A 14,360-nucleotide genomic window follows, 5' to 3' on the forward strand; every position below is an offset into this window, starting at 1 on the left:
TGAAACTTTTACAAACACAATTTCACTTACGCATTGTTCGTCTATTAGCAACTGAAATGGTGAAATTGTGCAAACGACCACGTGCACATTTAAAAATACCTAAACCCCACAATGTCACAATGACATGCCAGTCCATTCCAATGCACCAGTCCGTGTTTTGCATGAGTCAGTGAGGAGTATGCATGGGGGGGAGGGAGTATCTGAGTGGGGAGGGAGTATCTAGTATGCGGGCCTGTGAGGGTGTGTGGGCGGACTCACATGAGATGTTTGTTGGCCTTGGTTGTTTCCTCCCAGTCTGAGCGCCATCTTAGTCTTATGCGTATGTGGAGAGTTTCTAGGAGGGGCAGACACACACACACACACACACACACACACGCACACACATCTCCTTCCCATTTTTCAGCCCTGGGAGAGAGAGAGAGGAGGATTCTCTCACCACCGAGGAGAGAAAACACTGCTAAACCTTGGCGCTTTGCATTTTTTATTCTTAAAAACTTGATTCTCTCATAATGAGCATCGAGACTCTTTTAGAAGCGGCCAAGTTTCTGGAATTGCAAGCCCAGCAACAACAGAGAGCACGTGGTAAGTTGGGGGGCTACAGAAAAAATTCTAGGGTGTCAAAATATAATAATGCATGTTTGGATTAGAAAGTTTATTTAGAGAGTAAACCTGCACAGTGTGTGTGTGTGTGTGTGTGTGTGTGTGTGTGTGTGTGTGTGTGTGTGTGTGTGTTTGATGCAATGTTAAGATCACTAGATTGCAATCTAACGCCTTAGAATGTGAGATCTGTATTCTGCATTACCTTGAACCGTATCTAGCTGGTCCCAGATCAGATGGTGCATATAGATTAACTGCCTTTGTTTGCATTGGGGGGTTGGAACTATTCAGACTATTTAGGCTTCCTTCGTCTTGTGCATTTGTGATTTTAATTGAGTTTCTCGTGAGCAACGAAAGGGATTTGTACTCAGAATGACAAATGTGTTTTATTTCCATTTTGACTTATTTTCTCCAAGAATGACGCGATTCTGCGATTCCCCGTGGCAGGAAATGATGATATTTACTGCAGAGCCCTGGAGCCCATTATCAAATATCTTTTACAATCGTGTGTGTGTGTGTGTGTGTGTGTGTGTGTGTGTGTGTGTGTGTGTGTGAAGCCTTTTGCAACACAGTGCTCCTACTGATCCCTCGGTGAAAGCGTTACGTTTACACTTAGCTAAGGAAGGATCTCAGCCTTTTAACGTTTCATAGTAACTTGATTAATTGCTATAGGTGTCCTACTATCCTCTTATCCTACAAACACAGAAAGTCTGCATTAGGGCGCTGGCGTAGGGGATGCCAAGCCTGGATAATGACCTGACATCTAACATAACACACAGATTTTTAGACTATCGTTTGTTTTATTTCCACTCAGCTGTGCTTTACAACAACAGTATTAATGTTGAATAACAACTGATCAGCTATCACACACTGTCTCTCTCTCTCCTGGGAGGGTTGAAGGAGGGACATTTCATTTAATTTCCCAGCACAGAACAGAAACTCTGTCTCTGCAGGTCTTCTTGCGTCTGTGTGTCCCTGGGTGGGAAAAAAGAAGACAATGGAAACTAATTGAATGTTTGTTTGTATCCAGGGAAGCTCCTGGCCCTGGGGGGTGGAGGGGGGGGGGGTTGCTTGTCGCCTGGCGTGGCTCCCAGGTTCCTGGAGGGTTGTCTGTGATCGTAAACCTGTGACAGTTAGGCTGTAACCATATAACCATATAACCATGGAATGCATCATGACTATTATGACTATTATGACTATTGACCCAATACCCCAAAATGCAATGACCGTCACAGTCCTAAGCTGGGTGTCATTTGGCTCTGGTCCAGTGTTAAAAGCTGGGCCTATACAATACCAATGCCCTGGGCCCTGGGGTCAATACAAAACGTTGGTGTCCCCCATGTTTATATCAGTCAACTTTAGTGACGGTCTTCATGTGTATACATGTGAAAAAAGCATAAATGCACCTACTGTAATGCCAAAACAAATTCCTATGTGTGTCAAGCATAATGGCAATAAACGTTATCTGAATCTGAATCTAGTGACTAAAGAATTGACCGACAAACGCGTGCAAAACGTTTTGCATTGACCGCAACAGAACAGGGGCGTTTGTATGCGGGTCAGCTTCAACAACATGCCTTACTACGCCCTGGACCAGAGCTGTGCTGGGCTATCAGATGACCCCAGACAGTTATAGCACAGGCTTCCCGCTCCAGTGCTCATCTCTGGGATCCTAAATGCAGCATGCACCTCTGCTATTTCCACTGTCCTCGGTGTTACGTGCACGGTGCACCGTTCCAATCCAAATACAGAAATGCCTGGCGCGCGATTTACTCCCCCATGTGTGTGTGTGTGTGTGTGTGTGTGTGTGTGTGTGTGTGTGTGTGTGTGTGTGTGTGTGTGTGTGTGTGTGTGTGGTGTGTGTGTGTGTGTGTGTGTGTGTGTTGGTGGTGACGTGTCCAAGTTTACCACGCCTCATTATATCTGCAGCTTGGAACTGGACCGCGCCTTTCAACCACGTGCACGCTGGGCACGCCTGCCTAACCCCCCGCCCCCCTGCGTCGCTTTTTCCTCTCTCTCTCTGTCTCTCCCTCTCTGTCTCTCCCTCTCTCTCTCTCTCTCTCTCTCTCTCCCTCTCTCTCTCCCTCTCTCTCTCTCTCTCTCCCTCCCTCTCTCTCTCTCTCTCTCTCTCTCTCTCCCTCTCTCTCTCCCTCTCTCTCTGTCTCTCTCTCTCTGGGGAGGTTCTCTCCTTTCCTCTAACCCCCCCTTCCCCCCGTTCCTTGTGCCATAGTGCAGGACAGACAGACAGACAGTCACGTATGGAGAGACAGAAAGTGGAGCAGTGTCTCTCTCTCCCCCTGCTCCTCCTCAGCCACATGCAGCTTGTTATATAATAACGCCCAACTCTGCTCATGTTTTTGTAAACAAAACAATGCAGGTTTGGTCTGGATTTCTATCTGGAGTTGGTCACTAGGCGACTAGGGGGGGTTCCCTAACCCTAACCCTCACTCTGGAGAATGTAACAATGGTGAACAAATAGTCCATTTGAGAGAGATGTTTAGATGAGCGAGTGTGACTGTGACCCTTGCCGTTGAATACTGTTTTACTTTGAAAGCATGTGGTGGGTGTTAAGTGTTAACAGCACCAAAGAGAGTACGTAGGAGGTTTCCTTCTCATCGTTGGCATCAATGCTTCCTGCTGTTTCATTGATGGCATGATTCATCATTCTATGGTCCTGATGATCTCTCTCTAAATCCTGTCTCTCTAGTCTATTCGGTTGTTAAGTCGTGACGTGTTTCCGGGTCCAAAGTTGGCTGAGGCGCTCTCTTCTAAATGCCTCAGTAATAATAATAATTCATAATATTTGTATAGCGCTTTTCCGAGGCTCAAATACCCTGACAATATGGGGAAAACGGGAAAGTGCTGCTGTGTCCCTTGTTGTATGAATAGATCTGAGTCTAAAAAACGATTGAACTGTCATTCTACCGCTGTAGTACACTGGTATTCTGGTGCGGAGAATTTCTGGTTTGGACCCGGAAATTGCAAAACGTCACGTTTGACGTCAGACTTAACCGAATAGGCTAACTGAGGAGCCTGGCGCAGGGAGAGAGCGGAGCATGACGCGTGTGTTGTGTAACAACGCTGGAAGCCAAGGCCACATTGCAACACATGGCTGTAGAGTTGAATGACATGGGAACATGAATATGGGAAAATAGGCCTACTGCTCCAGAGCATAGGACAGAGAGAGACAGCATGACAGTCTCTAACCCTGTATCAAATACAGAGATGTTACATTAGAAGAAGAAAAAGCTGGCTGCATGTTATCAATAGTGCACACCCAAAAACACATCACACATTGACCAACAAGGCCCTTGACAAAAAAAAAAAAAAACTCTTCTTTTGGGTAACAACGTTTATCTCAAGATCACCATCTACTGCAATCCTTTGGTCATAGTTCAAAGTTCAGGAGCCTCTGAGAGGTTGCAGTGCCATTTGCTGTCCTCCCACACACAAACATGACCCATAAAAACCTCCAGGACTGGATCTGTTAGGCTCGGGCTGGCCACTCCCATGGACTGGAACGACTCAAAGGTCAAATCGTCTATGTTTGTCAAAAGACAGCAGCAGTTCCACATCCTAGTCCAACACACGTGACGCAACGGTCCTTTTAACAAACACGCCAGGACCTGTTTGCCTGGCTATGTCACCTGCCCATGGACTCTATTCTAGAGTAGAGACTAGAGATAAGATGTCTTAACAACCGAATACCTTTCATTCAGTTATAACTTACACTAATCTGCATTCTGTTGTGTATATCATTTGCTTTGCACCCCTCTTTGAACAACCTGCTTCAATCAAGTCGCCTCTCCTGCCAATCAAACATACATGTGCTTGTGTGCATCTCTGTCTGAAGGGAAAGGGTGCAATTGTGTAGCGTGGCTTCACCGCCCTCAGTCAACCATCCTTCTGACGGATGTTAAAGAATGCTACCCAGTGTCTGACGGATCTCTACTAACATCGCTGTTACCATAGCAACTGGTCACCACAGTCCCCCAGCATCCACACATTGAGCCACAGCAGGAAAAGCATGCTGGTTTGGCAGGGGTGGGGGGGGGGGGGGGCGTAGGGGGACCTAGATGTGATTGGATGACAAGAAGAAGTCACTGGACCTCAGGGGGTCCCCACCCACCCCCTCCTTTCGCTTGAAAGAAAATGACATTGAACACCTTCCTTTGTCTATCCAGCAACTCGCCTATCCAGGTCTTTTTTTAGACAACAAGCACAAGCTGGCAGATGTGATGTAGCCTACGCCTACGCGTTCTCAAGATCATGTGACGTGGTGTCAGTATTAAACCGTTATTCGTCACGTACGGTAGCTTCTAGTACAGCGCAAGGTCACGCTAGCTGGTGGGTGGCTCCTATTATCTCTCTCTGCTGGAGTCTCGGGCTACGCTAGCGTCAACAGTGTACCCAGTGTGTGGTTACATTCAGATGCCTGTCATTGATTAGCCTCCAACTCTATTTCTGACGTGTGAAGGGTCAGTGGATGTACCCAGCACACAGGCTACTCCCCGAGAGCTTGTACATACTGCTACGCTAGCTCTAGAAGAGATGCTAGCTACAGGTCTGAGTAATTAATAAAACACAAAGGTTCCATCTCACAGAACATAATGGAATGTAAAAACTTTGACGCTCAATATCTCTGAACTGCCCTAAACGGAGATCGGACCTTATCATTCTAAGCTCACGCTATGCTTCGGTCTGACTCGACCTGGCCACTTCTAATGTGGTTATTGTAGGTCTGTTAGGCCTGAGTCACTCCTCAGGTTGGCAGCTCTATGGAGTAGGACCCGAGGGGGGGCGGGGGGGTGTTTGGCATCGTATTTCTGTTGTCCTTTCAATGGGGCGTAACACAACCTGGTAACACCTACAATGTGCGCGGGGGGGTGGACGTGGGAATGCTATGCAGGCTTCATACCCCCTTCCTTCCCCTTAGTGGTTCACTTGTAGTATGTTGATTAGGATGATTAGGAGTATTGATTAGGAGTATTGATTAGGAGCGACCCGTCACCCACAAGATGGAGGTGTGATGACGTCAGCAGTAGGGTTGGGTACCGTTTGGGTTTTATCCGGTACCGGTACCTAACCGATACTTTAAAAACGGTACCGGTACCAAAACGGTACTTAATTAATTAATACTTAATACAGTACTTTTGATTTTTAAAAATGACATATATATATAATAATAACACGGTCGACAACATTAAACAGCTTTTCACTTTTTTATTGCTGAGGCACAATATATATTAGTTAAATATACACTCAAATTAAAATAAATGAAAATAAAACTCCTGAGCCTTGGGGACTCCATTAAGCTGGGGGTGCCTATCGTTGGTACTGATGTCGAATACGAGTACACACTTGTTCGGCAGCCCCTCAAGGACATCAGAATATTCTTAGAAAAGGGATCTAGTGAAGAGGCCTGCATAGCCCCCAGAACCAAGAAGACCGAGAGGAAATATAACTCTGATAAACTGGAGCCCTCCGCCTCGTCAAAATCCAAACTCTGTTGCCGCTCAGCTACTACTCCCCTCCCCCTCTCTGGTCCATGTTGACATGACGATTCATTTTTCAGACACAGTAGTAGGATAAGGACAGTACCCGAATATCAAGAGATCCCCGATCATGTTGTCCTCCTCGCAGAGACGCAGCCACACATCCGCACAACGTCATCAACAGACGCGTCGAATCCTGGAGTGCACTGTCCAATCAAAGGCTTGCGTTCGTAAACTCGCTCTGAGAGCGTCGCAGCGCACACTGGGCCCGACGTCATAAGGGGAGCAAGTCATTTGATTGGACAGAAGGCATTCCACGAGTGGTGATCAGAATTCCAGAACAAGTTTACGGAACGCACCCATAAGTCGAGCGTCGCGTTACGCCAACCCGCTAGCGGAAGTTGCTATTAGCGACCTTCTCGTTATCCTTCCGTACTCGCTGCTTTCACTGAGTGGAAATTTAACAGGCGATGTGACGTCGCGAGATAGAAAAGTACCGAAATGAGGCACCGAAATCTCCTTTGCGATTCGGTACGGGTACATACCGAATGTAATGTAACCGGTACCTACCGGTACCGATTTTCGGTACCCAACCCTAGTCAGCAGCTGGTGTCCTGCTGATTGGCCATCCTTACACGTGTTTGGCGTTTAGCAGACGCCTATCCAATCCAAAGCGACTTAGAATAAATACATTTGTCTAAGTATGTGACTATATGAATGTGCATCACGTTCTAGCCATGAGATTCATTGACGCCACCTCCTTATTGATCGCATTGATCAGCGTTATCACTACCGCTTCAAGTAGATTGGATTGTATGCAGACGAAACGTATACTATGTATACGACACCTCCTCTGAAAGGAATGTGATTGGGTCAGGTGACAGGTCAAGGGTCAGAGGTCATACTGCAGCCTACCCAGGGTCAGGTCAGGTCAGGTCAGCGCTGCCGGCCGCCCCAGCCTGTCATTATGGGATGGAGGATCCTAGCCAACATCCTGGCCGTTGTTCCTGTCATATAATAATGACCTTTATTTGTATAGTACTTTACCTGCAAACGCTGTAGCTCAAAGTGCTTTAACTAAATAATATAAGATATTACTATAAGATTTAAACAAGTAAATACAAATGTATAGATTCATCAACTAACATTAAAACTAACTGTAGAGTTTCTATTGTTTTATTTGTTTAAATGTATTTTGTTTTTTTGGGGGGGAGGGGTTTAGTAGGTGAAATATTTGCAGTATTTATTATATATGTTACGGTACATGTGGGAACACTAGGGTTAGGGTTAGGGTTAGGATTAGGGTTAGGGTTAGACATGCCAGCATGTGCCAAATCGACGTAGCACATAACCCTAACCCTAGTTTTCCCACATGTACCGTAACATATATAATAATAACAATTTATATTCCCAGTTAAATGGAAAGAAGTTCTTGTTTCCTTGTTCCTTAACGAGGCTGTGGTGTTTCTACTAAAGTATTTAGCTGATGAAGGAGATTATCCACATTCATTCATGTGTAATGTGTGTGTGTGTGTGTGTGTGTGTGTGTGTGTGTGAGTGTGTGTGTGTGTGTGTGTGTGTGTGTGTGTGAGAGGCTGTGTGTGTGTGTGTGAGGCTGTGTGTGTGTGTGTGTGTGAGAGGCTGTGTGTGTGTGTGTGTGTGAGGCTGTGTGTGTGAGGCTGTGTGTGTGTGTGAGAGGCTGTGTGTGTGTGTGTGTGTGTGTGAGAGGCTGTGTGTGTGTGTGTGTGAGAGAGGCTGTGTGTGTGTGTGTGTGTGTGTGAGAGAGGCTGTGTGTGTGTGTGAGAGGCTGTGTGTGTGTGTGTGAGAGAGGCTGTGTGTGTAATGTGATAGAATAGTTTTGTTGAGCGCTGCTGTTACCCGGCCTCTCCTCCCTGTCTCAACAGAGGAACACGAGCTGAGGGACAAACTTCGCCTGGAACAGCTGTCGGAGCACCGCCGCGGCGATGTCGTCTACACGTCCCCCCTGCGGATGAACCACGTCAACGTCAACAGGGTGGAGGAGCGGCGCCCCGCCCCCCTACCCCCCCCGCTGCCCCCCCCCTCTATGCCTCCCTCGATCACCATGATCCCTATTCCCGTCGTGACCCCCAACTCCAACTCCACCCACAGCCACACAGCTCCGCCCCTCCTGGCTCCTGCTACGGCCTTGTGTCCGCCCCCGGCCTCCCCCCACCTCGCCTCCCCCAGGAGAGACCCACATTCCCCCCAGGACAACAAGCCCCCCCCCCTGCCTCTGTCCCCTCAGGTGAAAACCAACGACCACTCGCCTTCGGCCTCGTCTGGCAACCACAACCACAACCACAACCACAACCACCAGCAGCAGCAGCAGCAGCAACAGCAGAAGCAGAGTCATCATCATCCGGTGTCTCAGTCTGGCAGCCCCAACCTGCAGCCGCCCCCCCATCTGATCCACCCCTACCCCGGTTCTATGGTTGTGGTCCCCCAGCATGCCTTACTCCCCCAGCCCGGACCCCCCCCTCCCCCCCAGGCCCCTCCCCCTCCCATGCCGACCAGCCCCGTCAGCCGAGGAAGCCCCCCCGACGACGGGCGTAACCTAGACAACAAGAAGCGGCCCGGAGGGTAAGTCTGGCTTGTGGAGGTCATAGGTCATAGTTCATAGGTCGTATATCAATGGGGGAGAATTGAGAATGTCGAGAATTTTGTTTTTTACAGTGGAAGTTTTAAGCATTTTCATTGTTATTTGGAGATGTTTTTTGTAGTGTACCTGGTCACAGTAGTGTCGTGCTGTGATTGGTCGGAACCTCTGTCGGGTGGTAAGGCACCAAAAGAGTAGCATATGGTCACACAGACACACACACACACACACATACCAACACACTGCAATCGAAGAGTCTGGGACTGTGACTCTGAGTTGCTAAGTAACAGCTATAGGTCCTGATTTGGACACTCATACATTTTTTTGCAGTGAAACTATTCAGCTGCCTTGCCTGTGCTCACATGTGCTGAAGTACCAGAGATGATGGAGTACATTATTCTGTTGGTTGATTCTTGTTCTGTGAGTCTCGTCTCTCCTGCCTCTCACTTGGACACCAAACCTTTAATGTGCTCCGATCTGTGCTTTCACAGGGCAGGGACAAGAGACGTACATAACAAGCTTGAGAAAAACAGGTGGGTGCCTCTCTCTCCCCAAAGGTCGCCTTTTTTTAAAACAGAGGTTTGAGCTTTTTTTTTGCACAGGGCAGTTTAAAAGGTTAGATTTTAGCCGACACACATCTTTGCTCCTCCATCTTTTGTTGTTGTTGTTGTTGTTGTTGTTTTTTTTTTTTTTTTTTATCTGAACAGCTGCTGTTCAGAGCTTTGCTTTCTCTGTGTCTGTATAAGTATTGTTTCGCCCATAGAAGCTTCTCTGTGGTTCCGCTTCTCTCACTCTCTCCTTCTGGTATTGTTGCTTTAGTCAAACATCTTCCTTCTTCTTCTCCAATGGCTTGCTCTTGTTCTGAACGTCAAACGTACGTTTGTAGGGTTAAGCTCACGACAGGACCAAACAGAGGAGATGTTGCCGCACCCCCGCCAGCTTCGTTATATCCTTATAGACTGACGTCCAAAATGTCCAAAAATATTCTCAAAGCTGAGAAATGTCAAACTGTAAAAAAAAAAAAAAAACGTTTTTTTTTCTTCTCTCTTACTCAAATCTGTTCTTCTCTTTGTGCCTTCCGTCCACCCCCCCCTCCCTCCCTCCCCCCCCTCCCTCCCCCACCCTCAGACGAGCCCACCTGAAGGACTGCTTTGAAACGCTTAAGAAGACCATCCCCAACGTCGACGAGAAGAAAACCTCCAACCTGAGCGTGCTGAGGAGCGCCCTGCGGTACATCCAGGTACGTCGCTGCCACCGTTACTACGGATAACCACAGCATGGGGGTGGGGGGGGGACTGCAACCCTTACTACGGATAACCACAGCATGGGGGGGGTTACACTACCCAAACATTCACTATTGTTGATACTGTTTTAGTTTGAGTAGCAGTAGAGAATCAGGATTTTACAAGGTGATAGTTGGTTGCGTTGTGTCAGTGTCATCAGATTGTGATGGTATTAGGGTTAGGGTTGGTGGTCATGGTGGTTGTGATGGGGTTAGGGTTGGTGATCATGGTGGTTGTGATGGGGTTAGGGTTAGGGGTGTAACGGATCACCTAACTCACGGATCGGATCGTGTCACGGTTTTTGAGTCACGGATCGGATCATTTTTCGGATCAACACAAACATTTTTGTTTTTATAAAAACTGCTTTTTCCTTGAATTCTGTAAAAACACCACTTTTACTATGTGACAAAAACCAACAACATTCAAGATGTCAAAACTGGTAATATATATATATATATATATATATATTATATATATATATATATATATATATATATATATATATACATACATATATATATACATATATATATATATAATATATATATAACATATTCTACACTCAAACATGACAATCATACTGAAATACACTCAATTTAACTGATAGGAGAGAGGGAGGAGGCGCCTGGTTGCAGCAGTGAATCACTGGGCTCTTTAAAGCAGATGAATACACATGTTTTATGCCACTTTTAACTAAATAATAAAGTGAACTCTTATTTTGAACATGGTATGAAAAAAATGTTTTTTTTGAGTTGTCGAGCTACCTTTTTCGTGCCTCCCGTCATAGTTGACAGAGAAGACAAAGTGCTCCCATACATGGGATTTAAATGACGAGGGAGGCATTTCGAGTTCTTCTCCGCCGAACAACGTAACATGATACACTTGGGCCGCGTTCGTAAATTCGCTTTGAGAGCGCCGGAGCGCACACTGGGTCCGACGTCATAAAGGGACCAAGTAATTTGATTGGACAAGAGGCGTTCCTTGAACGCTGATCAGATTCCAGAGCGGATTTACGAACGCAAAAAAAAAAAAAACGAGTTTTTTTTTTTTTTTTGCAATTGATCCGCGGTACACACGCGTTCCGAACCGTGGAGGGCGATCCGAACGGATCACGGAATTTCCGTGATCCGTTACACCCCTAGTTAGGGTCAGTGATCATGGTGGTTGTGATGGGGTTAGGGTCAGTGATCATGGTGGTTGTGATGGGGTTAGGGTCAGTGGTCATGGTGGTTGTGATGGGGTTAGGGTTAGTGGTGATCATGGTGGTTGTGATGGGGTTAGGGTCAGTGATCATGGTGGTTGTGATGGGGTTAGGGTCAGTGATCATGGTGGTTGTGATGGGGTTAGGGTTAGGGGTCATGGTGGTTGTGATGGGGTTAGGGTCAGTGGTCATGGTGGTTGTGATGGGGTTAGGGTCAGTGGTCATGGTGGTTGTGATGGGGTTAGGGTCAGTGATCATGGTGGTTGTGATGGGGTTAGGGTCAGTGATCATGGTGGTTGTGATGGGGTTAGGGTCAGTGGTCATGGTGGTTGTGATGGGGTTAGGGTCAGTGATCATGGTGGTTGTGATGGGGTTAGGGTCAGTGGTCATGGTGGTTGTGATGGGGTTAGGGTCAGTGATCATGGTGGTTGTGATGGGGTTAGGGTCAGTGATCATGGTGGTTGTGATGGGGTTAGGGTTGGTGGTCATGGTGGTTGTGATGGGGTTAGGGTCAGTGGTCATGGTGGTTGTGATGGGGTTAGGGTCAGTGATCATGGTGGTTGTGATGCGGTTAGGGTTAGTGGTCATGGTGGTTGTGATGGGGTTAGGGTTGGTGGTCATGGTGGTTGTGATGGGGTCAGGGTTAGTGATCATGGTGGTTGTGATGGGGTTAGGGTCAGTGATCATGGTGGTTGTGATGGGGTTAGGGTCAGTGATCATGGTGGTTTTGATGGGGTTAGGGTTATTGTGATGGTTCCTGTTTCCTTGTGGAAGAAAGAACACTGTGGTTTGCTTGTCACACAGTCACATGTAGCATACGTTGGCCATCGTTTTGTTTGTTTTTAGCTGAACTAAGACGATTATCCAGCTGAAACATGTTGGGCTGATATTGAGGTACAGTGGTGTGTGTGTGTGTGTGTGTGTGTGTGTGTGTGTGTGTGTGTGTGTGTGTGTGTGTTAAACATTACAGTGTGCTGGTGTTTTGTATATTGGAGATTCTTCGGCCCAACCTCTGAATGAATGAATGAATGAATGAATGAATGGTCTTTATTGTCATTGCTATAGTACAGGTACCAAACAACAACATTTAGGAGGGGTGGCTCCCCCGGTGCTAGGAAAGGGAGAAAAAAATCACTTTTAAAAAAATCACAAGAAGGGAAGGAGCTGGTTTACATAAATAAAGTGGACACACACACACACACATGATTAAGGATGTGATGATCCTATGAGGAGACACTAGGACAGTGTGGGCGCAGAACTCATGTCACTCAATCTCTGTACCCCCCCCACTGTTTGATTAAACAATGCATGTTGCCATGTTACCATGTCGTGCTCAACATGGCTCCTCCGTTCTTCAGCTACTGAGGTGGGAAAGACAAACTGATGTAGTGAGGAGACAGATCAGGCTAGATTATCAGGACTTTCAGTCCAAAGTAGATTCATTCCCATCCAAGTTTGGTCTTTTTGTTGTTGTTGTCTTTGTCAGAAGTCGGATGTAGAGCCGTTTCCTGATGGCTGAGTGCATGCATGTCCTAGAGTGCTGTAGTAGGCTAGTACACAATAGTGTAACAGACACACGCATGCATACATACATGCACGCGCACACATACACACACACACACACAGACACACACACGCAGAGAGACACACTCGTACTAGCCTGTTGCATGATGCCTCTCTCCTTGGTAACAGTTGAGTGGTGAGGCTGGCAGGCTTGTCCCTAACTCTTATTGGTTGTGCTCATGATGGAAAGCAAGGCATGTTTTTGGAGGAGAAGGAGGGGGGGGGGAGGAGGGTGAAAGCACAGCGTGTGCTTTCTGTCATCCTGACATGGGCGGTTCAGACACGCGTGTCCTGGCTGCACACCCTTCCCCCTGAATGCCCCCTCCTGCCCCTCCCCTCCCCCTTTGGGCTGGGGGCAGGGCCACGCTGGGAATGTGACCAATCATAGACCAGTAGGAGAGGTTGAATAACAGGATTTTCAGGAGAGAGGGATTATCATTTGATTTGATTAATGTTTTCCTAGTATCGTCAATTTCTATCTGAGTGAGTGAAGATAGCAGTCGCAGCAGCCCCCCCCCCCCCTCTCTCTCTCTGTCTCCCTTGTGAAACACGGCCTCCTGGGTCTTATCGCCAAGCCTGTGGCTTAGCTGTGCATGCATGCTTTCGGTTTCCTGCTGGGTGTCTGTCTGTCTCTGGGTTAGCCAACAGCCTCTGAGAAGGACACACTCACTCACTTCTCTGAAAACAAGGAAGGAACTAAAGGGATACGTGCGGAACTTGGAACACTCTGACTTGGAACCCTCCAGAACTTTTGTGGTTTCTGAATTACCACAGGATTCGGTCTGTCTGCCATTTATTATTTAAAAAATGTTGTTCACAGCATTTTCACTGCGCAAAGAACAGTACTGGCCTAATGACATGAGATGTTGATGTGATGTTGACGGTGGACTTTTGCTTCACAGCAACAACACACTCCCAGTGACACAACACAACGTCTGCACAACAACAATGTTTTGTGGTTTCTGAATTGGTGTTGCACAATGTGCCAGTTCTACAAAAGTATCACAACACCCTGCTTTTTTATTACACACATAGACACACACACACACACACAGATGCCTAACACACACACACACACACACACACACACAGATGCCTAACACACACACACACACACACATAGACACACACTACACAGACGCCTAACACACACACACCCACACACAACACACATACTGCCTGACGCAGTATTTACTTTGAGCTGTGCGTCATTATCTCTACGTGTAGTTTGTCTATATTGTGGGGGCAGTGCGCTTTCGCATGCCCTCTGCGTGCGTAGTGTGTGTGTGTGTGTGTGTGTGTGTGGTTAGGAAAGACAACGCTAAACAATCACACATGCGATGTTGACAAGGAGAAGGATGATGAGAATAGTGTCTCCTGGCCGCCCCCCCCGCCCCCCCCCAGCTGAAGTGAAATCATCGCTTTGCTTCTAGAGCCAATGATGACGGCCGAAAATCACAAAGCCTGTTTGTAAAAGATGAGAGGCTGTGTGTGTGTGTGTGTGTCTACAAGGCCAGGCAGGCAAAGGGAGACAAGAACACATCACATTTAGCCAAGCGTCTTTCAAAGCTGTGCTTGCGTGCGAGTCTGGGATCTGCTTGTTT

At 47.2% G+C, this 14,360-nt stretch overlaps 1 protein-coding gene across 1 annotated transcript in view; it reads left to right on the forward strand.

Annotated features, from left to right (window-relative positions):
- Positions 1-509: 509 nt before the first annotated feature.
- mnta (MAX network transcriptional repressor a) overlaps positions 510-14,360 on the forward strand; it is a gene marked incomplete at both ends in the record, with an annotated part of 23,897 nt that continues 10,046 nt past the window's right edge. Inside the window, 5 exons of the mRNA XM_080549090.1 lie at positions 510-582; positions 7,997-8,358; positions 8,485-8,693; positions 9,201-9,242; positions 9,838-9,949. Coding sequence (XP_080405216.1) covers positions 510-582; positions 7,997-8,358; positions 8,485-8,693; positions 9,201-9,242; positions 9,838-9,949 — 798 coding nt within the window. The remainder of the gene's footprint in view (positions 583-7,996; positions 8,359-8,484; positions 8,694-9,200; positions 9,243-9,837; positions 9,950-14,360) is intronic.

This window comes from Nansenia antarctica (assembly GCF_963989245.1).
Source record: "Nansenia antarctica genome assembly, chromosome: 19".
Taxonomy (NCBI): Eukaryota; Metazoa; Chordata; class Actinopteri; order Argentiniformes; family Microstomatidae; genus Nansenia; species Nansenia antarctica.